This window comes from Lucilia cuprina, chromosome 3, assembly GCF_022045245.1.
Source record: "Lucilia cuprina isolate Lc7/37 chromosome 3, ASM2204524v1, whole genome shotgun sequence".
Classification (NCBI taxonomy): Eukaryota; Metazoa; Arthropoda; class Insecta; order Diptera; family Calliphoridae; genus Lucilia; species Lucilia cuprina.
In genome coordinates, this window is record NC_060951.1 from 33,212,343 (window position 1) to 33,238,680 (window position 26,338).

A 26,338-nucleotide genomic window follows, 5' to 3' on the forward strand; every position below is an offset into this window, starting at 1 on the left:
TAGTCTAGTCTATAGTCTAGTCTATAGTCCAGTCTAGTCTATAGTCTAGTCTATAGTCCAGTCTAGTCTATAGTCTAGTCTATAGTCTAGTCTATAGTCTAGTCTATAATCTAGTCTATAGTCTAGTCTGTAGTCTAGAGTAAAGTCTAGTCAATAGTCTAGTCTATACTCTATTTAATTGTCTAGTCCATAGACTAGTCTATAGTCTTGCCATTGGCCTAGTCTATAGGCAAGTCTACAGTCTATAGTCTAGTCTATAGTCTATTCTATAGTCAATTCTATATAAATCCTCTAGTTTATTTTAAAGATATACGGTTTTTATGTCTTTTTCTCTTTTTGTTCTCCAAAAAGTTTACATTTAAATTAGCAAACAATAAATAATAATTAATATTTATCAGCAGCTAGCTGAAACAACAAAAAATTAAAATATTTGAAATACGGTTTAGAAAGTTGTAAATTTTTTGCGATTTTTGTATTAACTACTAGTGAGAAAAAATTAATAACAAATTAAAATTAAAGCATACATTTTTTTCAACAAAAAGAAATAACATTTTAATAAACAAATGACAACGCGGTAGGAAGAAAAGAGAATATTTGAAGAAAAAAAACTAAAACAAATTAATGAAATGTTTATATTAAGGCTAAAAGAAAAAAATAAAGAGTTAATTTGGAAAAGAAACAATATTTATTTTGAAATTACGTTAATAAAGATAATAATCTATTTTAAAATAGGAAAAATATTAAAAAATGTTTGCAAAATGTTTAACAAATGTCTAATACACGTGTATAAGATATTTTTAGTTTGTTTACTTTATTAAGCAAATATTCTTAAATACCCTACAGTATTCATATAAATTTGTTAATTTTCAAAACAATTTTTTAAAGTTTACACTATTATTGAGTTATTATTAAAATGTACAAAGATGTTCACTTTTTAAGATAGGCATCGGCAGGGAGAGACAAATGAATGTCGAAGTGCTTTACGTGAGCATCTGCCATAATGTTCTACTCCACGCTGGTCTTGGACAACGGTCTACCATCACCCCTGAATTTTTCAATGAAGAACTCAGGTGGCAATTTTTGTACATGGATTTGACCGGTCCATGTACAAGCACTTTGCTGAAATACTCGAGGTAACTAATCTCTGACCATTGCTTAATTCAAAGATGTAAAACATCACGTCCGTTTACAACCACGCAGCTAGGATGGCCTCTGTTGATTCGGCAACAGAACCTAGGGGCGTATTTGGTAGTCCGAAAATTGAAGACTAACCTGACAATTCCCCTGCATGTGCCGGTGTTCAAAAATTGATCGGGATCAGGTATCCAGCATATGCTGGACCTGTTCGAAAGAGATTATACAACCCACTAGATATAGGATGTACCAGTCATTAAACCAACATTCTCTCCCCGCGAATTTGGGTTTAAACCAGAGCCACTACGTGGCTTCCGAAAGAACCTCCACCAACTGACCAGCCAGGACATAGTCCTGCGGGCAACTGGCCACCCGTAGTGCCAGATTATGCGGTGCTCTGGTTTAACCTTTTTCAATTTATGTAAGGACTGATGTATTGGAAACACCTCTTTTTTCCCCGGGATTGCAATAACACCAATGTGGAGGCTTCACCTAGGTAAAGTGCCCCGGGGGAGGAGGGTGCAGGGAGAGACAAGTGAACTCTCTGAGAGTTCACTTCAACAAGAAATCCAACTCTGTTAGTAGAAGAGTACAATTCTGCTTTATAATTTAGTTTATATGATTTCTGTTTAAAATACATTTTTTAAAAAGAACAAAATAGTTGTTGAGTCATAAATTCTAATTTATAACAAATAGCGCCTTTGACAGAAATTATCATTGTGTCAGTTTAATGTTAGCACATAAATATCACTTCAGTTTTTAGTTTTTTTCACAATTTTTTTTTTCTACATTTCTAAATCATGTTGATGACACACTTATCACTTTTCCTGCAGTTTAATAATGTTAATGTCATAATGATGGACAGTTTAAACTGTCAACATAATAATAAAAATTAAATTATTTTCTTTTTTTTTGGTTTCTAACGTTGAGGTTTTTTGTTTTGTTTTTGTAAGCAAAACTGAAATAAAATCATATATTTTATTAAAAACGTAAATTGATTTTTGTATTTTTTGTGGCGATTCTTTTTGGTAACTTTATTTAGTTTTTTTTTTCTTCTTATCAATTTACATGTTTATTTTCTAAGCGAAAATGATGGCGAAAGTTGTTTGTAGTATTTTAACAATAGTAGTTAGAAGTAGAGAAAAAAAAATAAATAAATAAATAAAATAGAAAGAAAAATTAATATGAAAAAAAAGAAGAAATATTAAAGAAATTAGAAAGTATATTTAACTATAAAAAGAATTAATAATGTTTTAAAGTTTGTTTTAAAATACAACATATTAATAAATACATAAGAAATTCACAAATAAATGACGTAGATAAATTTGCATTTCTAATAAAATTTTGAATAATTTCTAAAATAGTTGCAACGAGTGTGGTGTTTTTTACATAACAAACTCCTAAAGACACTCTTTTAATAATGAACCTGGTAGGTTAGAGATAGGCAAGGAGCACTCTACCAGTTTTCTTGCTAAACTTTTTAAAGAGCTCATTTATCCCTATATTCCAGATTTAAGCATAGCTTCGCTTTAGTCGCTCTCTTAGTTGAGAGGGCAAAAAAGATCTCTTTTGCTTTCAAAAGAATGTTAGAGAACGTATTTTTTTCCCTCTCTCAATGTAAGCTTTAAGCTGACTGTCAAATCTTTTAAATCTGGTATAAACAAAGAGCCATTTTATGGTCAATTTTGCTTTCACACGTACGTAAGCATAAAAATTATAAAAACCAAATAGTTAAAGAGATGTTGTGCCATTCATTACCGATGCCTGCTTTAAGCTGATTTTGATCAAGAATTTTAGAAACCGACGACTTTAAAACCAAGTATAAACAAAGAACCATCTTAAAGTTTCCCAAAGATAAGTAGTTAGACAGCTCTTTCAGTAATCTATTATTTATACTGACTTGGACCAAGTTTAAACTAGCTATCTAACGATCTCTACATTCATTTATTAATAAGACAAAGAGCAACTCAATTATCACACTCTGCCAATGGTTGATTTAAACATTTGAATAGAGGTAGGAAAAGAGCACTCTGGTAGTTAAACATTTAGAAAAAAGCTAACAAAACCCATTAGAGAACTCAGCTATCACTTTCTTCCAAAGGCTGACGCAAATGATTCTTTCAAGGAGAAGGTTTAAACCAGGGAAAGGCAAAGAGCTTTCTTACGGTAACTTCTTTCGTTTATTTACTACTAACTTGCCCTGTCGATGCATGTTATAGTTTTAGAAAGACTAAGAGAAACTCAGTTATCACACCTTGCAGATGTTTAATTCAAACATTTGATTAGAGATAGGCAAAGAGCACTCTTGTAGTTATACATTTAGAAAAAAATGCTCTAATAGGGTTTGTTAATACTTTTTTTTTAAATTGACACTAATCTTTCTTTCAAATACAAAAAAGCAAAGATCACCCATCTGAGAACTAATTTCGCTCTCTGCCGATGGCCGGTTCAAACATTTCCTTCAAGAAGACGAATACATACAAGATAAAGCTATTTATATCAGAGATAAGTAGTATTTTACTCTCAAAAATCAAACAGTGACCTCATTTACAACTTTTGCCAATACCTAATTTAACCAGTTAATTCAAGTTGTCAAATTCATTAAAACTAAAGTCCTTTAATCCGGAGATAAGCAAAGAGCTGTCTCTCTCTCGTTTGTGTTTAAAATAAGCAAATAAAACTAATCAGAGAGCTCTATTATTACCCTCGCACATGGCTAACTCAAGAAATTTTACTCCAGAAAGAGAATTCATATAACTTAAAACCATTTTGAATTACACATAAGTTTAAAGCTCTCACACACTGCCGATGCCTAATATAAAAATTTATCATGAATTGGCCAAATGTGTTATCTAAGTTTTCCTGTCGTTCTTTCTCATTTTCCTCAAAAAAAAAAAAAAAACTAATCCTCTTGTATGTGTTTTCTTTGCATTATCATCCATTCCCACTGATGACATTTTCAAGTGCTTTCTTTCCTCTATATACTTTAAGTCGATGACAAAAAATAACAAAACAAAATGGAAAAAATAATAATACAAATTTTTACTTTCTCCTTCTTAAAATGTTTTTTTTTTCTTGCCACTTCTGGTCTCCAAACAGCAACAACAACAAAAAATAAGTAATTTAATACTTGTGCGTTTTGCAATTATATTTTCTTACAAATGAAGATGATGAAAAAGAAGAAGAAAATAACTAAGAAATTATAAATTTGTATGATTTTATTGGCCTAAAGCTATAAGATAATTGAAATTGAAATTTTAAAATATTTTTTTTTTTTTGAAAAAAAGAGCATTTTAAGGAATTTTCTTAGAATTTGCCAAAGACAGAAAATTTAAATTTACTTTTTAAAACAATTTAGTAAAAGTTCTAAAGAGTAACAAAAGTAATAATTTAAAATGAAATTTCAATTCCGGATTTCAAAAGCATAATTTAATTGCCTTTTAACTTAAATGTATTAAAGGTTTTATAACTCTAGCTGCTCTTTCTTTGTCATCTCTTTTTAAAACTACCCCGCAAAAACTGTGCTTTTAATTGTAATTACTTATCTAACAACAACTACTACTTATGATCTGGATTACATAGAAGTAGTCTAATAAGGTCTTACTAATAAGGTGTTATATAAATACTTTCTAATTCATTAATCATCTTGTCCCTGAGGATATAGATGCTGTATACGTTTATTCTTGTGATTTACAATGTTTTACTTTTTCTCATTACTTGTAATCGTTTGTGGTAAGTACTTGCCTCCAATGACATCATCGTGTTAAAATAATGTCTTAAATTGTTATTGTGTAAGTAAATTTTATCATTTGAACTTCTTATATTGGTATTGAAAGTTTTTACTGGGTAATTTTTTTGTACTTGAACTTGTTGAAGTTAAAATTTTTTGTTTGCTTTTTACAGATTTTGTACATTTTTTATAGTTTTTTGACCTTTTGTTAAAAATGTTCTATTTTTCTTTCTTTTACTCATTTTACACTTGACATTGACAAACGTCATTGAAATAGTTAGTTTTTTTAATGGAAAAATGAGACACAAAGTTATTACAATTTGACACGCAAACTATTTAAGATGATATTTGTCAAATAATGTTTATGAAGAAAAGAAATAAAACAACAACAAATGTTGTAATTTTTCGTTAAATGACAGGCAACGAGTCAAAAGGGAATTGAAAAAGACAGAACAGAAGTAACAACATAAATTGTCAATTGATTAGATTTATAATTCTTGTTAAAATTCTAAGAAATTGTTACATATCAACCAAAGTTTTTGAAAATAATTATTGTTTAAATATCAAAATCGCTTTAACGCTTTAACGCTTCTATTGTAAATATTGAAAACAGTCTTACTTTTAGACAATCTTCACATCACCATAAATTATAGAATTGAAAGTAGAAATATTATAGCAGCAACAGCTACAAGAACACAAAAAAAAACACATTTTGTTGCAAAAACATTCATTGGCTACAACATTCCTTTCAATTTGTTATTAGTAAGTCTGTCCGTCCGTCTGTCTGTCTGAATTGTTTCATTTTCTGCTTCCTTTCTCTTTCAAGAACATTTATATTTATTACTATTTTCTTTATAATGCTCTATTCCTCATTTACTACACTTCCCTCTAGCAAACATTACCCCCATCCACAATGAAAAGAAACCAAGCCCAGTTTAGCGTTTTATAGCGATATACCGGCTTTGTTTAGTTTTTGTGGTCGTCGGTCTTTTTAGCTAGCACAGACATAGCAAATTATATGGATAACATTAGCCGTTTTTTCTTAACTTTTATACAATATATACGAATATAAAAAATGGCGAAAAAATACAGAAAACTTTAAAAAACTTAAACAAGATCTTTGAGACGAGACAAACTTTCTTATAACAACAAGAATACTTTTTATATATTTTCTACAAAAACTCCGGATTATGTTAGACATTATGTTTAAATTGCTAGAATATTCAAAAGTTTTATGTTATTTAATCATAACAGCAAGAACAGGAATATTATGGGGACAGTTCGAATGCCTTCAACTATTATTATACTTTCTAACTTATTCAAAAAGTCTATAATTTGAATGATTCTTGCTGAATTATTACCGTAGCCATTGCAAGTCTTTAATGTGCCAAATAACCAAAACAAGAATAATTTTCTTCATGATCAAAGCGATTTGTTTCATAGTGCACAAAATCCTCTATGATAAAATTCTTAATTTCGTTGAAAAGTCATTGAAAGTCTTTAATGTGTCAAAAAACCAAAACAAGAATAATTTTCTCCATGAACAGAGCGTTTTGTTTTAAACTGCATAGAAGCTTATTGAGCAAGATCCTGAAGATTTTGCTTTTTACGATCTTAAGGATAAACAATTTTTCTATATTTATTATTAATTTTTTTTTTTTTTTTTGACACGATCAATGTTGAATCCTTTCTGTGATTTCGCAAACAAGATCTAGGAAAAACTTATAACACCAGTTCTTAAAAAACACTGATCTGTTCCGGTAGCAAACATTTAAAGACGATCGTTATTTTCCACCCTCATCAATTTATGATCACATGTTCATTGAAATTTAAATGAACACTAGTCTAATGCTTAGGTTAGGTTAAGTTAAGAAGATTTATACATCATATAAACGATCTACTCGGAGACCATAAGATCTATTTTGATTCCAATCAAAAAGTGAAGATTCAAAAATAGAGACACAAAGAACAATACAAGACAAGAAAATGAGAAGATTGGTTAAAAAGTATATATTATGTGACAAATTCTCAATCTAAGAAATAAGTGAATTAATAAGAGAGAGACAGAGAGAGAAAAAACCCTGTCTTCTTATAAAGCTCAGCCAAGGAAGTGAATAATTTCCCTGACAAACCCTAGTAGATTGCAATATACCGAAGTTATTTGTACAACCTATTCCCTAGCCATGTCAACCTGAGATTCTGTATCATAGGACATTGACAAAAAATGTGCTGGACCGTTTCTACTTCCTCCTTATCTTCGCATAACCTGCAATAGTCCGATAAACCGCTATCCCATTTACTGACAATATTTCTGACTGAGCAGTGTCCAGTAAGAATCCCTATCAGAACCCTTAGAGTGTTGGCCAAAGGTGCTTTGGTACTTTGCAATCCAATCTAATATTCCAGCACTGGTTGGTGATATTACGTATTCTTTCGAATATCAAAATATTGTAGTGACAAATGGCTGGTTTTACCATCCTATCTCTGTCCGCAAAATTCGAAATCCTCTGTTTGCTAAATTTATTGTTTTTATTTCATAGAAGAGGTTAACTTAGATCGACGATCATTCAAAACTCAACAAGGAGGTTTTGCTTTGATCATTGCTTAGCTGACCGATGAGTTTTTGAGAGTCTAAAATCTTTTCTTAATTGCACTTCTCTAGAATCTTTTTCGAATATATCTTTTACAAAAATATTGAAAAAAATCAATCTTACTCTCATCAGTGAAAGATTTGGATATTGGATAGATCTTGAATTTCTATTTCTCTGAGATCAACACAACATCACTAATTCCGTTTTAGTACTATATTTGGACAATGAATTTCAAGTATAAATAACAAATTCTGCTGAAAACTGTTTAGGTCATAAGAGATGAAGAGGGACCTTCTGGTAATTGAAATCTTTTCTTAATTTTACTGCCTTCTAGATTCTTTTACGAATATATCATTTATATAAATATTGCAATATGTATTTAAACATCGATTCTTTTGTAAAGTTTTCAAATAAGAAGATATTGCATCACTAGAAGTCCCCAATACATGATCAGCTCCTTAAACCTTTAGAATAACTTTCAGAAACATTATGTTTACGTATAGGAATGATAGCGATCAGGTATTTCTCTGAGATCAATACAAGATCAATAGTTCCGTTTTAGTACTACATTTGGAGAGAGTTTCATGTATAAATTACAATTTCTGCTAGAAAATGTTTAGGTATTTAATATACAAAATCATAAGGATGGAAGAGTGCACTCGTGGTAGTTCTTGCAAAACCGAAGGATCTTTTTAACATATCAGAGGAAGTGTTATCGTCCTTTAGTTTCTAAATAGAACAACTAGAACATCGAATTATAAGATAGAATATTTTAAGCGTTGGAATGATCGATTAAGGAGCCCGAATTCTCTTAATAAAGTGATTAGAGGAATGAACATAAACATGAGCATAAACAGAATAAAAAAATAGGAGGACAATTGATAGAAAACAGCTCTTAAATGCCTTCTAGATCAACATCTTTAACCACTATTTATTTTCTAAAAAAGTATAAATAGTTCCCATTTTAATCCCTAATGTCTCAAATTCTCTACCTCTACTCCGTTTCAACTCAGATCATCAACTTGGTCTCACTATTTGCTGTATTTTTTTGTTTATATTTTGCACATAAAATCATTCAACCTTACAGTATCAAAATCGAATGAGAAAAAACTAATTTAATTTACTTTGAATCTAGAGAAAATGGATTCAAAAAACAACTAAAAAGAAATTATCATTATTAACGTCATCATTGCCTGTTTTCAGTTAATGTTGACTTTGGCTTGGTTCTACCTTGCTGTTTATATTGTATGTATATCGGGAAAATATATTCAATAAATGCTAATACAGTAAAAGAGTGTTTTCGCTGGTTTATTGTTTAGTGTTCTAATCTGTTAGATCGGTGATCATGAGTTCGATTTCCATTACATGAATCACCTTTCAAACTCACTTCTTATATTATATGTATAATATATTGAGCAATCAATAGACATCATCAAAAACTTACTTTTGCTTAAAATTGAGTTAACACTTTTAGAATATAAAGTTTAGCTATGTGTAGACATCATTTCTTTCACAATTTTATTTTTTTGTTTTGCGTGACTTTTTAAAGTAACAGCAACAACAACATCTTACCACCATAGTTTTTTTTGTAACCATCATCATCTACTTTAGTCTTTTAAAAAGCTTTTGATAGAATACAATTTTCTAAATGTAATTCCAAAGACAAGACACATTGTGTTCAGCATGTTTTCTTGTTTGTCTGTGTCGCTTCTAAGAGATCTTGATGTTGCTTAGCTGCTTGCTAGTTTTAGCAGCAGCAGCAACAACAACAACAACAACAACAAAGAACAAGACCCCTTATTCTTATTGTTTGAATCTTCATTGACTTCTTTTTCTTCTTTATATAAAATTTCATTTTTCTGAAAAGTTTATTCATCTTGGTTCTTTCTCACTGGTTTCTTGGCTACACCACTATTAATAGTTGTTGTTGCTGCGCTGTGCTGTGCTGTGTTGTTATGTCGAGTAGCTTGGGTCCAATGACTGTGAAGGTCGTTTGCTTGTTATGTTGCTTTGTTTGGAAAGCAAAAAAATTCTTTTGATATTTTCTCTTTTACTACAAATATTTCTACATTTTTTCTTTAACTTAGATCTGTTTGCAACAACTTAAAACAGTTGTACAACAATTTTTCTCTTTTCTTTACCATAGTTTTTGTTGTTGTTGTCTGTTGGCTGTTTGCATTTATTGTTTATTACTCATTGTTAGTTTTGGAATTGTTGCTGTTAGATGTTGTTGTTATTGTTATTATTGTTCTTTAACATTAGTAACTACTGCAGTTGTGCTGTAGTGTTGCTGTTATTGTATTGTTGCATGCATCAGCATTTTAAAGTAGGGAAAAATTGTTGTTGCTTTATATTTAATTAAAGTTCAACGTTTTTTGTGCAAAAGTTTGCTTTTTTCAGTTTCTTACGCATCTTCTTGATCTTTTTTTATTGTTGTTGCTGGTTTGACTTTATTATCAGGAAGTTTAAAACTGCTAAAAAGAAGACCCACTTAAGGTAGTGCTGCTCAAGACAATGCAATGATAAACACCGCACATTGTTGCAGTTGAACATGTTTTTTTGTTGCTCAAACTCTCACACAAATAGGGCAGATGTTTGCTTCGAATCTTCATCATTACGAAAACATTTCTTTTTTGAAAAAAATGGCTGTTATTTTGAATTGCTTAGGGAGAAGCAAAAGAAGATGACGAAGAAGTAATATTAGAGTTAAATGCAAATACTTATATCGAAATTAGTAAAAATAGCATGTGAAAAGAAGGCATTTAGAGAAGGGCATTGAAATAATGTATTAAGTTAGGGGAAGATATCTGCACACTGAGAGAAATATTTTGAACTTTTAAGACACTAAAATTTTCTTGTAATTTTGATTATTTAAGATTCTTGATATTGGGATTTAGTAATCTTTATATTTGGCTGGACAATGTTGCATGATCAGTGCAAAAAAGCATTGAAAGTTTTAAAGGAAATCCGATTTACACATTCATTCAATCGGAAAAGTCCAAGACTGTTTTTAATCATCAGAATATATCTGCGTGAGATGTGAGAGAGGAAACATATAGTTTTTCTATAAGCAACTCAAGTCTGAGTTGAAGAACAACTCGCGCAGCATCGTCGTTATCTTCTAAAGGTGATTAGGATTGACCTCCTGCAGACTTTCTTTTGGAGTTTTAATAAAACCCCAAAGGAAATTTGATTCCCAGACCGATTATATTCGAAAAAGTTGAAGAAAGTTCTTAATGAGGAATGAGAAAGAAATCATATTATTCCTCTATAAAGCTCAGTTTTTTACAGAAAAAGCGAAGAGTGACAGACATAACATGATCTATAATAGATCATACATGCGATATAAGTACCTCGGGAATAACTTCTAAAAACAAGGTGTAATCTGTTATGTGATGTGCAGTTTAGAATGGAAAGATATTACTCTAGAAAGTTTTTAATTATAGTTCTAGTCTGAATTAGAAGGTTTTAGGCCTGAAGTTTTAAATACATTCTTTAAGTCTGAATATTATAGCCGATATCAGTGATAATCACTACATATTGCGACGATCATACAAAAGTTAATCAATACTATTCAAAGACGACTGTCAGAATTGACTTGATCCATAATCATAGTTCTAGTCTGAATTAAAAGGTTCTAGGCCTGAAGTCTTAAAGACATTCTTTAAGTTTGAATATTATAGCATAGATCAGTGATAATCACTACATATTGCGTCGATGCTGCTGTTCAACGACGACTGTCAGAATTGACTTGATCCATAATTTAAGTCTTCAGAATATCTTTAAGAATCATTCTTAGAAGGTTTTAGACCTGAAGTCCTTAAGACATTCTGTAAGTTTAAATATTACAGCAGAAATCAGTGATAATCACTAAATAACGCTACGATCACACAAAATGCTTTTAATACTGTTCAACGACGAGTGTCAGACATGACATGATCCATTACTTAAATCTCTAGAATATCTTAAGAATCCTTCTGTTATTGAAAAGACGACAGAATGATGAAGAGCGGTTCTGAAATCCTGAAGATATTTTATATTTGTGATGATCACACAAAAGTTGTTCAATACTTTTAAATGTCAAGTGTCAGACATGCCATGATCGATAATTTAAATCTCTAGAATATCTTCTACAAAACATTCTGTTCTTGAAAAGACTGTAGAATAATGGAAATGTGAAAAATCAATATTGCTTCAAGTACTCGTTAATATAGAGAGTAATATAATAGATAAGGAAAAAGTTTTCGTTTTATCTTAAAGTGAAGTTACGTTTTGACTGATATTTCCCGTAAACTACTTAGAGAGTTGTGAACTTTTCTTTATTGAAGTACCTTTAAAAACAAAAATGTTGATCAAATTTTTTAAAAGTTCCCAGCTTCTAAAGATAAAGGCCAACTGGAGGATTTATTAAATTTTAACTCCTTAGGATCTTGAGAAGAATAATAAGTGATCAATCTAAGTTTAAAACAAACTATATCATTACAAGTATAAAGATTTGTTTATCTGTATTGAAATTAAAGGAAGATGATAAAGGCTATCAAAGGCCAATTCTAAATAGCTATTTATTAGAACTCGATCTAAGGTGGATCGTCTTCTTTAGATCGATCAATTTGTAATTTGGTAGAGAAGTTTCATGTAAAATTATATCAATTTTTTATTCACCTCTATCGCCAATAGAAGTGATATGTTGTTCCCTTGAAATTTTCATTTCCCTGGGAAAAATTGCTATCGTGAACTTGTTGTGAACAATTCATTCACAATTCCATTAACAAATTTCATAATAGGGACATTTTTTCACGACAAAAAAGTCAGTCAACGAAAAAAGTGAAAATGAAACATATTTCACGTGAAATGATGATTGGCGATAGGTGTGATTATTTAAATGAGAACTTATACGGAGGTTAGCGTTAAATGTGAACCGATTTCTGTCATTATCAAAACCAAACTAAATTTAGCAATGACATACATTTCTCTAACTTTCTTGTCGTGAAAAAAATTCCCCTGTTGTGAAATTTCTTGATGGAATTTTGTAAACAAGGGAACACAAGAGAATAGCTGTTCCATATAAAACCAACTATTGTGAATGAATTGTTCACAACAAGTTCACGATAGCAATTTTCACTTCAAGGGAAATCAAAATTTCAAAGGAACACAATTTGTACTTTTATTGACGATAGGGATGATGATATTTTCAAAAGTCAAACAGGGCCTTGATTTAGCTTAAAGATATATTCCACTTTTGCTTATTAGAATAACTTGACAAATTTCTATATTTTATTCCGTTAATATGCCAAAAAAACTTGATATTTTGTTCACAGCAACACCATTCTTAAAACAATAAATCTCTAATGATCTAATAAGAATCTACTCATTTAAAAACTAGATTTACTAATCAAAAACCGTAAGGAATTCTAACCCATTTTTTGATATACATATATAAAAAAATAGCAACAACCTTTAAAATAATACAAAATATAGACAATGACTACAACAATACTTTCTAGAATTCTTAATGAAAATTTCATAAAATAAAGATGTTAAACAAATAACAAATAGATAAAATAACAGTTAAGTAAGACAAGAATAATATACAGAAAAAAATAAAAAAATAATAATAAGAATAACAACAAATTGTATAGAAAAACTTAAATAAACAAATACAGTGAAGAAAATGCGTCATATTCAAAAACAAGATTTGAATTTTTATATAAATTTTGTTTCAAGTTTTGTAGTTGTTATTGTTGCTTTAGTTATTTATCTAATTTGAAATTCATTAAACGTATGATGTGTCTTTATTTTTTTTTTTAATAAAAGTAAAAAATTATTAAGTAAAGAGAAAAAGGGAGAGATAGAGAAAAATATACGAAATTAATTGAAATTAGATAAGAATCGACCTCAAACACACAAAAACTAGTTATAAAGAAAAAAAAAACCTAAATACAAATATTTCGTTTATAAGGGACAAACTAAAGAGTTTAAGTAAGAAATTGAAATTGTTTAGAATAAAAACTAAAGAGAAATTTTAAAAAATTATAGTTTAAAAACTGTTACGAGTAGTCATGATCTCCAAGAGAGTACGATCGCAAGAATTAGACAAAAAATCTCATTTCTCTCCCTCAAGGCTCTTAACTTGATAGTTTTATAATAGAAAAGCATTCACTTCCTCTAGTAATTTGGAAAACACTCTGTTGAAATTATTTGTATCCAGATGGAAGCGATCGGCAAATAGGCGACAGAAAAACACTTTGTCTTTTCGATATCTAGATTAAACACTGAATGCCAGAATCATCCAAGAAATCTCATGACCTCTATCTCTCAAAGCTCTAAACTTGATCGTTTTATGATCGAAAAGTATTCATTTCCTCTCGTAGTTTGAAAACACTATTTCGAAATTATTTATATTCACACAGAAGCGATCGGCGAGTACGCAACAGAAAACTCTTTGTCATTTCGATATCTTGAAAAATCACTGAATTCTATTTATCTCTGCAAGAGTGTGTCGATACATTTTAGAGTAAATGTCAAAATAGATCCTGAGTCAGACTTTGGCAAAAACCAGGGTGATGAACTGCTCTGGATGCTCACTTCACTGTAGTATGATACAATAAACTATTCGATTCCAGCGTTCATATGACAATTGCATCTTCGCTCCCAACAAAACTGTCATCATGGTCAGTTCTGTTGGGAGTAAACATTGAACAGCAGTTCCATACAAAATCAACTATTGTGAATGAATTGTTCATAACAAATTCACGATTCAGTTTTAGGAATGACTTGAATCTTAGACACCTCGCTGGGGGATGAGACTATAAATGATTCTCATATGACAATTAGATCTTCTTGCTAACTTATCTATTAAAAGCGTTTCCACAGGAAAGAACAATCAATCACAGTGAAGTCGTTAAAACTAGAACAATTAACTATATCAACAGTCCTAATCCAGCTGATCAAACGAATCTATTTGTCAAGTCTTGAATGTCCAATCTAGGACCAACCTCTTTATACATTTTTTAAAAAATGGAAAAAGAAAGATGTTCTGCTTCGGAATAACCCGAGTATTACTCGACGAAAGATTGGGAACTCATCTTAAAAGGTATCAACTGAAAGGATTTCCTTAGGAAAAAAGAACACTCGATCAAAGTGGAACAGTTAAAACTACAACAATAAACTATATCTAAAGGCCACTTGTGAAACTTGTCCAACCACTCTAGGACTATCCTCTTTATACAATTCGAAAGAAAGAGAGAAAGAAAGAAACATATGTTATTGGACATTTTGCCATTGACTTGCATGTCAGGAGATTGAGGCTCGTTTCCCGAATAACCGGAGTATTACTGGTCCAATGATTGATAATTCATGGACAGAAGTTCAAACAACAACAATAAACTATATCAACAGGCCTAATCCAGGTGGTAAACAAATCCTCTCGACAGATCTTGTATGATTACTCTAGGATAAACCTCTTTATAAATTTCTTATAAAAGAAAGATAAGTTATTGGACATTGTGTCATTTTGTTATTATGTCAGGAGATTGTTTCTGCTCCGAAATGACCGGAGTCTTACTTGACTAAAGATTGCTAACTCTTCGACAGAAGTATCAACATATAAAAGGTTTCTCACAAGAAAAAACTAACGATCACAGTGAAACATTTAAAACAACAACAAGGCCTAAACTGGTTAAATCCTGTAGGACCTCTCCTGGACAAATCTCATTAGTTAATGAAAAAAGTGAAAAGGGAAAATATTTCACGTGAAATGGCGATAGGGGTGATTACCTCAATTGCCCGACATTGACTCTTAATAGGTAATCACCCTTATCATTTCACGTGAAATACGTTCCCTTTTCACTTTTTTCGTTCACAAACTTTTTTGTCGTGAAAAAAACTTCCCTGTTATGAATTTTGTTGATAGAATTTTGTAAACATTGAAAAGCTCTTCCATACAAAATCAACTATTGTGAATGAATTGTTCATAACAAATTCACGATTGCAATATTCCCTTCGAGGGAAATGAAAATTTCAAGGGAATCAAATTTTCACTTCTATTAGCGATAGAGGTGAATGTCTTGAGCACATATACGTCCTTTCTAGAAGAAAACTTAGTAGGGAAAACAACAGTAATTCTGTCATAAGAATATTGGAATATAGAGCAATAGTCTTGATAACTTTTGATCATGCATGGACAGTATCGTCCCCAAAGAATCGTTAGCATATGGTAAAGATCGTCATGATACTCAGCAAATATTCTAATGTCAAATCAACTTCACTTAATCCTATCTTAGGCCTGGAGCTTGCTTTAAAATAACCAACAAAAAACACCCAACTTTTAGCAAAATTAAAAGAAAAAAGAACAAAATTGTGAAAAAAAATTATATTTTGTTAAAGAAAATAAAAAACTTTTATTGTGATATATAAAAAATTTGCAATTAAAAGTATTAGAATACAAAATTGTATGAGTGTCTGTTTAAAGATAATAATTATCTATCAATATTTATTGTCTATTGATAACAATAAATGGAAAAAAGCGAAGAAAAAAATCAACAAGCAAATTATACGCAAAATAAAAATTAAGTACATAGAAAAGCCATAAAATGTGACAGAAGATAAGACAAGAACAAAAACAAGAAAAAAAACTAATAATTTGTTTTGAAAATAGAGCGAATTTTTATTATTATTTCAAAAATAGAATAAAATGATTGAAAACTGATAAATTAAAGGAAAATTATATTTTATAAAAGAACAATTTCACAAAGAGAAAGGAAAGTATAAACTATAAAGTTAAAATTAAAATTTTTTTTCTATTTTTTTTTTCAAAATTTGAGAATTTTTTTTTTAAAGTTGTTCATTTTATAATAAAATCATAAAAATTCCATTGAGATTTTGTTTAAGAAATAAACCTTAAGAATTTTATCTTTTTTTTACAATATCTTAACAAAAAGATAAATTGTAGTTAAATAAAAACTAAAAACTACAGTTGCGTGTTTAACTATTTGCAAAAAATACTTATTAACTCATAAATTTGAAATAAAATTATAAGTTTTAAACTTTTTTTTAAACTACCCACCTTAATTTTTTGCAACCCTCTTTAACAAATAAACAGTAAAAATAATTATGATCTAATTTTAAAAATCAAATAAATTTAATAAAACAAAATAGTTTTTTTTTCTATAAATTAGGGAAGTTGTTAGTTAATTTAATATTATGTTAAGAATTCAAAAAAAAATGGAACAGAAAAATAATTTTATAAATAAACAGAATGTGGGTTTTTTCTCTTCTTAACTTAATTTATTTTAATAAAATAGTTTTAAAACACCAACTGCTATTTGTTCATGTTGGCAACAAAGAATATGCATTAAAAAATATTTAATAATAATTTTGTGTTTTCTTAAACAAGATTTCATAATTTTAAAAAGAAAATAAAAATTATAAATAATTATTAAGTTCTAGAACAAAATAGTTGCATAAAATAAAAGAAAACCTACAGAAACTTAAAGAAATGTCAAACGATTTATATATTTTGATATTTATAAGAAATCTTAAATAGTTCTATTGCCGATATCTTTAAAATTAGGCAAAATTGTAATTCATAACTTAAACTTTTCGTTTAAAACTTTTCATAAAGAAAACATGTAAAATTTTTGCTAAAATCACTTTAAAACATTTTGTTTGCTTTAGCAAACTTGTGTTAAATTTTATAAAAAGAAGACACAAATATTTCTTTAATTTCCATTTATATTATTTTTTCTTTTTCATTATTTATTTTGTCTTTTTGTTGTCCACAAGTCTGGCAAAAAAAAATTTTTTTGAAAGCAAATAAAGTTTGACAAAAAAAAAAATAAAGAAACTTGTTTTTTCAGACTCACAAAATTAAAGTTTAATTTAAAAGAAAAAAAGTTATACAGACTTTAAATTCTCTTTTAACTGTTAAGCTTAAATAACTAAAACAGATATTTGCTACCCTTATAAAAGAGATAAACCAAAATTTGCTAATTAAAGCAAAATAAAAATTATTTTTTTTTTAAGTTTTAATTTTAGTTCAAAATTTCCTTTCAAACTTAGCTGGTTTTCGAAATACCCTTTTTTAAGGGAAAATATTATAATTAAGTTTTTGTTAAGAGTTCTAATACAATCTACAGGTATTCAAGATCTGTAGAAGATTACAAATTCTTTTAAGGCAGAAAATTTTGATTTCGATACTGAAACGAAACATTTACGAAGACTATCATACTTTGCTCAAGGTTGTCGTCTCGATTGTGATCGAAATGTGTTTACTGTTGCAATCACTTCCTGTCGCCACTTAAAAGGCACTCTATCGTAATGATTTGGGTAACAGAACAAATTGTGCAAACAAATAATTTAAAATTGAAAAATTTTTAGAGTAAACGTCGACTATTAACATTTACATGGAATTCTTTTCATGCCTTTTAAAGAATATTGTCACGATCATGTTAAGATCAATTTATATTCTCAAGTTCAATCATTTTCATTCGTAATCTTTCTTTCACTCACACTTGATACATTAGCAAGAAATATTCAAGATATCATGAGATATTGAAGTCGTAAATTTACATTTACTTAAACTTTTGATAATGATCTTGTCACGATCATATTAAGATCGAAATATATTCTCATTTACAATTGCTTTCTCTCCTAGGCAGAAATTTTCACCATCGAAAAGTTTGCCACAAACATTTAGGAACAAAATCTCCTAAAATCTCAACATTTACATTTACGAGAATTTCCTTCCATTCCTCCTTAAGGATCAAGTCACGATCAGATTAAAATCAAAATATAATCTCAATTGCAATAATATTCACCCTTAATTTAAAACCGGAATCTCAGAAAAAAATATCCACAAAAATATTTTAAAATTGAAAACTTTAATAGAAAAAGTTAATTTTTTTCCATTTCATATTAAAACTATCGATATTTAAACATTTTTTTAAGAAAAAAATCTGAATTGAAAATTGTTAATAAAAAACTTTCATATTCATTTGTTTTTTTGTCGAAATATTGAACAATTTACATAAAAATTTTGGTTTTTGAAAAATTTTCATTAAACATCAGTAGATTTTCTTTAGAAATATAAGTATTTTAAAACAAACTTTTTTATATTTCAAAATTTATTTAAAAATTTTACAAAAACTTTTGGAAATAATTTGATTTCAATATTTAATAAGAAGAAATCTATAAATTTTCGTTTACAATTTTAAATTTGAAAACATCTTTTAAGAAACTTTTTAGATTTCAAAATTTATTTAGAATAAAACTTTTATTATTAAAATATTCGATAAAAAATATATTTTATTAAAGAAAATATTAATATTCTTACATTTTGTTTTGGAAATTTGACAATTTATAAAAGTTATTCATAAAGAAGTATCTAAAACAATATTTGACATTTTGTATAAAAAAATATTAACAAAAACTGAGTAGTTTTCCTACAAATTTAAAAAAAGGTTTATTTTTTTCTTTTTGAATTTGGGCATTAGTCCATACTAAAGTATTTTTCCAAAACATTTAGTATTGGATACATATTTCAAAATAAATAACATTTTCTCATGTTTTTTGTTAAGAAATTTTAATACAAAAAGTTAATATTGAAAATTTTTTTTATATTGAAAATTTCAATGGAAAAATGTATAACAAAATTTAAAAAAAAATAAAGCACTGAGAATAAAAAGAACTTTTCTTAAGAATTGAGCCAGACTGAAGCACAAATCCTCAAAATTTTTGCATCATTTCAAGGAATGAATTCAATGGAAAAAACACTAACAAAAACTGAGTAGTTTTCATATAAAATTTTAAAAATTATTTTATTTTCTTCTTTCTGAATTTGGTCATTAGTCCATACTAAAGTATTTTTCCCAAAAATATTCAGTATTGGATATATATTTCAAAATAAATAACATTTTCTTATGTTTTTTGTTAAGAAATTTGAATAAAAAAGTTAATATTAAAAATTTCTTTAACAAATATTGTACCTATTTTACTTTTGAAATCTCTATCTTTTAAAGAATATGAATAGTTTTTAATGGAAAATCTTAGTTAATAAATACTTCTTAAAAGAAATTAACAAAATTTAATCAAATGTATAACACAAGTCAACAAATTTAAAAAAAAGTCGAAACTAGGAGAACAAAAAGTACTTTTTTAAGAATTGAGCCGGACTGAAGCCAAAATCCTAAGAATTTTTACTTCATATCAAGTTTTTGAATATTGTATTATATAATTTCAAATAAAAGGTAAAACTTATTTTTTCTTTGGATTCTAAGTTGCTCAATCTTTTAGACTAGTTTACTTGTTCTCTGGATTAAGAAATTGTTTGGCCTTTGTCATAAATAAATTGTAAATTTCCTATCGTTTAAGCAAATAACAAAAACAAATCAATATTACACATTCTACAGGTAATAAACCACAAAACAATTATAAATTTCTAATTGGTCATGTGTATAACATCATGACGAAGAAAAACCCAAAACCATTAAAGCAACTGCTTAACAAAGAATAAAAAGGAGACCACGATACACTTATCACTCCAAAAAATCAACAATTAAACCATTAATAAGAAGTCACTTAAAGAAAAATGGAGCAGTTCTTTACTTTTGCCATAAAAACACAAGTCCTGTATGTATACCGACACATAACTAATGACACAACAACAACAATCTAAAGGAATTTTGGCAAACTGAAAACTAGGACACTTTTATGTACCTATACATAAGGATTTATGCTTTTAATTGTTTCACTTTTTTATCTAAATCATTGCGTTACTCACCTGGCAAATGGTGTTTGTTCAACTTCATAAATTTCGTTGATATCATGAGGAACGAGTAGACCCTTAAGACGTTCCTCATCGATGTCCAGCAAACCGTCTCCAATTGGAAAAATACCTTCAGCAAACATGTTCGTTTTGTTGTTTTTTCGTTTTTCTTTAATTTTCTTTTTGCTTAACAAAAAAGGGAGGGAATTCTTTTTTTTTCGGGATTTTGTTATTTCTTTGATTTCGCTTTAATCCTTTAAGGGGAGTTAAGGTTTTTTTTTAATTTTTTTTTTTAACTTTTGCTTAAGAGAATTGACTTTTTTAACACTTTTTTTCGCTTTATTTTTTCTTTAAACAATTTAAAACACATAGAATCACTGTGAAAAAGATAAAAAAAGAATTGAAAATTTAATTAATTAAAAATTTGGGGAAATTTTTATTATTTTATTTAAATTTATTGTTTTTTTTAGAAAATAACACAAAAATCTTAGCAGGAGAGTAAAAATTTGTTATATTTTTTATTTAATATTTGTTTAATTGAATTTTTACTTTAGTTTTTCTATATTTTTACTCTATAAACAACAACACTTTTAATAAGAATAAGCAACAGAGGAAATATTACACTTTTTTTGTTGTAAAATTTTTTTTCATATGACATTTGTGTGTTGTTATTTTATTTATTCTGCTGCTGCTGATGCTTCTTCTTGTTCTTCTACTTTAGTTAATTTAACAGCAACAACAACACTTCATTTTTTTTTTTGGTTTTACTCTACACTTTAATATAAATGTTTGTCAAAATGTGTATGTTTTTTCTTGTGTATTAGAAAGAGAGAGAGATGTTTGGTAAGGGAGTCGTAGTAAAAACACTCATAGAAAATAAAAACTAAATACAACACTCAAAATCAAAAGTCGTAAATTTGTTAACAAAACACAGTATAAAATACAAATTTAATTTAATATTAATAAAAAATTTCCTAAAATTTAAAGTAATTACTTGTTTTTACAACAAAATTCTTTAAGAAAAAAGAAATTATTATGTTAAATTCGTGTTATGGAAAAATATTTTTTTTAAAGAAAAATTTTCACTTTCAGCTGCTTGTTTTTTTTTACAATATTTTTTTCTTGTTGTAAATTGTGAAACAAGTTTTTCTTTAACTTTTTTTCTGTAATTTTAACAAACACACTCACTTTACGTTTTTATATACAATAAATTTTATATTGTTTTTTTCTTTTAATTCTCTCCTTGTTTTTTTCTTTTATAACTTAGTTTCGTTGTGTATTCCTTGTTATGTTTGCCTTTTTTAGCACTTCCAACAATTTTTATGTTATTCACCAAAAAAAGAAAATTAAATTTTCTTAAGCTACTTCTTTTATCGCACAAAGACTTGAAAATCACTTAAATTTTTCTTTTAAAAAACTTCATCAAAACGTGTAAATAACTTTTTTAATTTAATAAAATTACTAATTTATTCGTTTTATTACCTACTCAAAAAACACACAGAGCTTGAAGAAAACTCATTTGGGATATTTCAAAAAAAAAACAACAACATACGCGTCTGCAAAACTTCACTACTCGACTTTTTAAAATTGACTGACGTTTTCAAACAAAGCAACAAGGCAAGAGTACCAAGTCTTTCAACAACAACTAAAATAAAGCCGTCAAAGTAAGGGCGGCGGCTTATGTAACATAACGGCGTTTACAAGTTCAATAAACAAGGAGAAGTAAACTGCAAATAGTTTATGTTTATGAAGTTTTTAATGAAAATTAACCATAAAATACAAACAATATATATTAAAATGTTTCGTTATTAATTTAGTAATATAAATTTAATATTATTAAGCTAAATACTTTAAAAATAGAACAAAATTTATCGTTTTAAAATAGTTTCTTAACAAGTTTAAGCTACAATTTTCGAAATTTTTCTAAAAAAAGCAAACAGAACTGTAATTTTGAAAAGATGACGAATATAATTTTCATACTATAGACAACAGCATTAAAAATTATATTCTATTGATTCTGATAAAACCAAATCAATATATACTTTTCGCAAAATCCAACTTCTTTATCCAGAAGACTTTTCAATATACCTATATAGGTATAAGTCCAAAAAATAGCAATATTAGACAATATACAAAAATATTGAGTAGACTAGATAACATACTACTCCATAGACTAGACAAAATTCTATTTTATAGAATAGTTTCTCTAGCCTATAAACTAGTCAAAAGACTAGTCTATAAACTAGACAAAATACTATATAACGGACAAGTTCACAGTCAAAATACTAGACATGAGACAAAATAAAAACTCCTTTATAGCTTAGACATGAAATAAATCTCTAGACAAAACACAAATCTCTAAACTAGACTGCTATATAAACTGGACAACTGACTAGTTCAAAGACTACACAAAATACTATTTATATTATATTCTATACACTAGGAAAAATGTCGATCTTATAATAAGTAACATTGAGATAGGATCCAAAAGCCTAGGATTCGACAAGAGATATTTATATTAATATATGAAAAATCTTAATATAAGCCAGTTTTTGTTAATATCAAAATATTTATTTGTAAAAGGAAATTAAAGTAGTCACATACGTTTTTAATTTTTTAGTTTGCATTCCGTTTTAAGAAATTACAACCGATTTTAGATCTTTCATATAACCATTTCTTAATTTTTCAAAAAATTAATCTGTTAACATTATTTGATTAACAGAATGACACTTATCGTGATCATTTATTTACATTAAATATATGTGTAAAGATGGGTTTATCGATAATAGTAGATTTTGTTATAAATCTGATATGATTCGGAACGTTACGTATTAACTAATTGTTGCATTAAAACTCGTTTCAAACACAAAGCAACAGGAAAAGAGTACCAAGCTTACGATAACATCTAAAAGAACGGCGTTAATAGAAAAGACGCTCGCAGAAGTGTTGCTGACAAGAAAACTTAAATATTTAACAAATGCAAGAAATGCAATAATCTGCACATAAAAATACATACAATATGTGTATTTTATTTTAAAAGAATTATTTTATTCGTTAGCTTATACAAGTTTCTATATATTTCTGTACATTAATAGCAACTGATTAAAAATAATCACTGACTTGGAAGTTTGCCAAATGGTTGATGTTGGTAATGCCATTTATGGTTTTACTACCGTATTACCATTCATTGTTAATGAGTTTTAGCAAAGCTGAGAACAGTTTCTGTTATTGTGAATAGCTGGTTTTTGATGGTTGATTTAAACGTTACTTTTTAAATTTTATTAGTGGTATAATCAGAAAATAATTATTAAAATTAAATAAAAATAAAATATTTTTGATTTAAAACTGATAAACGTTTTTGTTAGGCAGATGAGTGATAATTTTACATAAATACTAAATAGGTGATTCTCGTAAAAAGTACCATGCTGATAAGACAAAGGGAGTGTCTCTCCTTAAAGTTTTCAAAATGTTCTAAGGACTACATACATATTTCTAAATTAGTAAATTTTGTATTAAATAATACTAATAATTAAATCAGTTTTAAATTATAGAAATCCCACAACCTACTCACATCTTCAATATTTTTCTACTTAAATTGCATATTTTTAAAAAATAAAAGTAAAATAAAACCAACAACAAAATCAATCTAATGAAGTCAAATAACTCAACAACAGCATGCGTTTGAAATGGCGCCTTCTCGTTCAGAAGTGTTGACAGCATGTCCGGCTAGACAAAAAATTTAAAGCAAATAAGTATACCCAACAAAAAATCGTGCACAAAAAAGAATTTAATCCCCCTCTTTTATTTTTAAAGACTTTTGTTGTTGTAATTTTTTTTCGCAAAAAAAACTTAAACAATTCTTAAATTCTGCTATTTAAGTCGTTTGTTGCCGTATACAACAGGGAAAAAAAAACAAAATAAATAACAAATACTTATAAATCAGTTGTAAAAAAAATCAAGATCTTGTGCAGAGCGACCCATCAACACACGTAATTACAAACCGCCTTTACACTTTATTGCAGTCAACAACCGGAACAAGATACTTAACACTACAATCGATTCAAAAAAAAAATGATTAAAAACTGGGAAAACAAACAAAATATGTATGTACTTCATAAATAAGCAGACATTTAAAGGAATATATTGACAAATGAATAACTAACTAAGTAAGTAACGAACTAATTAACTAACTAACTAACTAAATAACTAACCAACTTACTAAATAAATAACTATCTATCTATCTATCTATCTATCTATCTATCTATCTATCTATCTATCTATCTATCTATCTATCTATCTATCTATCTATCTATCTATCTGTCTATCTATCTATCTATCTATCTATCTATCTATCTATCTATCTATCTATCTATCTATCTATCTATCTATCTATCTATCTATCTATCTATCGATCTATCTATCTATCCATCTATCCATCTATCTATATATCTATCTATCTATCTATCTATCTATCTATCTATCTATCTATCTATCTATGTACAAACACAACAAATGTAACATATAGACTTGAGAGTTAAGTTGTTTTAATAAAATCAACCTTTTAAGGACCTGCCATTCTAGTATGAGGGATTAAGTACTCAAAATAATTTCTGTTTATAATGGGGAACTAACTGCAAAAACCAAGCAACAATAAACCATGAACAAAATCGTGTTTATTTTTATTTGGAATTCTTAATTTTACCACAAAGATTTCAAAATAACTTTTGCATTTCTTCACACAGTAGTTTTAGCCATCATGCTGATGTGATGTATACAGTGTAAAAATTGTTGGAAAAATATAAATTTACATGTGTTTCCTTTAATTAGCAAAATATTTTGTTTTGTAGACTATTGCCAGCAATTGTTTATAGTGAAATAACACAATTGTTTGCCAAAGAAATTCTTGAAAATAGAAAACAAAAAATTTTTTCTATTTTTCATTCAATTCCAAATGAAAACGAAAATTCTATTTGCAGTTTATTGAACTTTATTTAACTAAAGATTTTCACTTTCATTTGATATACTATTTCTATAAATTTCTCTAATACTTTTCAAATGTCAAGTGGATATTGTCTCTGCTATTTTTGTGAAAAAGAAAATTGGCTAATTCACTGCATAGAATTATTGACCCTGAACTTAAGTTTTTCTTTTTTGCATGTTTTGGCAAAAATCTGTTTCTTTTCAAGTTTAAAATAAACGTCATTTCGATGTTCCAACTATAAATGAACTCTTGATCTGGGAAAAACGCTAGACGCATAGAAGTGAATGTTAACGTATTTTTAAGAATTTATTTTCTTAATTGTTCATTTGTTTAGATGAATAAATATAAATTGTATAAAACGAAATTGAAATTTAATTACAGGTGTAGCCAATTGTAAAAAATAATATTTAATTGATTCAATCTAGATCGTTATCAATAAGTAGGGTCTTATTATTTTAAGAATATTTTTTTATGATCTCAAAATACTGTTTATGATCGTCTTTAACTCATAAAAACTTTTATGTAAAACATTTAATAAACAATTATAAAAACATGTCAAAATACATATTAAAATGATTAATTTATTTAATAGTCTTATAAATTTTAGCAAAAAAAAAAAAACTAAAATTTGCAAAATAACTAAAAATTACTCAATTTACAAACACACACACACAAAAGAAATACTAAATAGTAAAAATATTTTTGCACCAACAAAAAAATCGTTGCCACAAATCTGAAAATAAAAAAAATTATAATGACGCTAAATGCTAATGCTGCTGCAGATCAACAAGAATTTCTTAAGTGTGAATGACTTTGAAACAGCTCATCTTTACAACAATTGTAATAACAACATATCAACAGTATTAAATGGAATTTACAAAAAAAAAAATTAAGAAAAATCACACATTTTTAAATATAAATAAATCAGAAGACTAAAAACAGCTTTTGAAATAACTCAATAGTGAAAAGTAAAAACATTTGCAAAGTAAGTATAAGAAGGAATGTTAGCATGACGGCTAGGACGAATTTTAAATACCTAACACTGTATAGTATAGTCTAGTCTATAGTCTAGTCTATAGTCTAGTCTATAGTCTAGTCTATAGTCTAGTCTATAGTCTAGTCTATAGTCTAGTCTATA

At 27.8% G+C, this 26,338-nt stretch overlaps 1 protein-coding gene across 2 annotated transcripts in view; it reads right to left on the minus strand.

Annotated features, from left to right (window-relative positions):
- The window catches only part of LOC111681642 (death-associated protein kinase related), a 208,066-nt gene extending 186,221 nt beyond the window's left edge, over positions 1-21,845 (minus strand). The window contains exons 1-2 of one of the 2 annotated variants that reach the window (XM_046946207.1): positions 21,701-21,845; positions 20,234-20,595 (exon numbers count right to left, since the gene is read on the minus strand). In XM_046946207.1, the coding sequence (XP_046802163.1) occupies positions 20,234-20,361 (128 nt within the window). In that variant the 5' untranslated portion in view covers positions 20,362-20,595; positions 21,701-21,845. The remainder of the gene's footprint in view (positions 1-20,233; positions 20,596-21,700) is intronic. The other variant, XM_046946208.1, reaches the window with a different exon arrangement.
- Between the last annotated feature and the right edge of the window lie 4,493 nt (positions 21,846-26,338).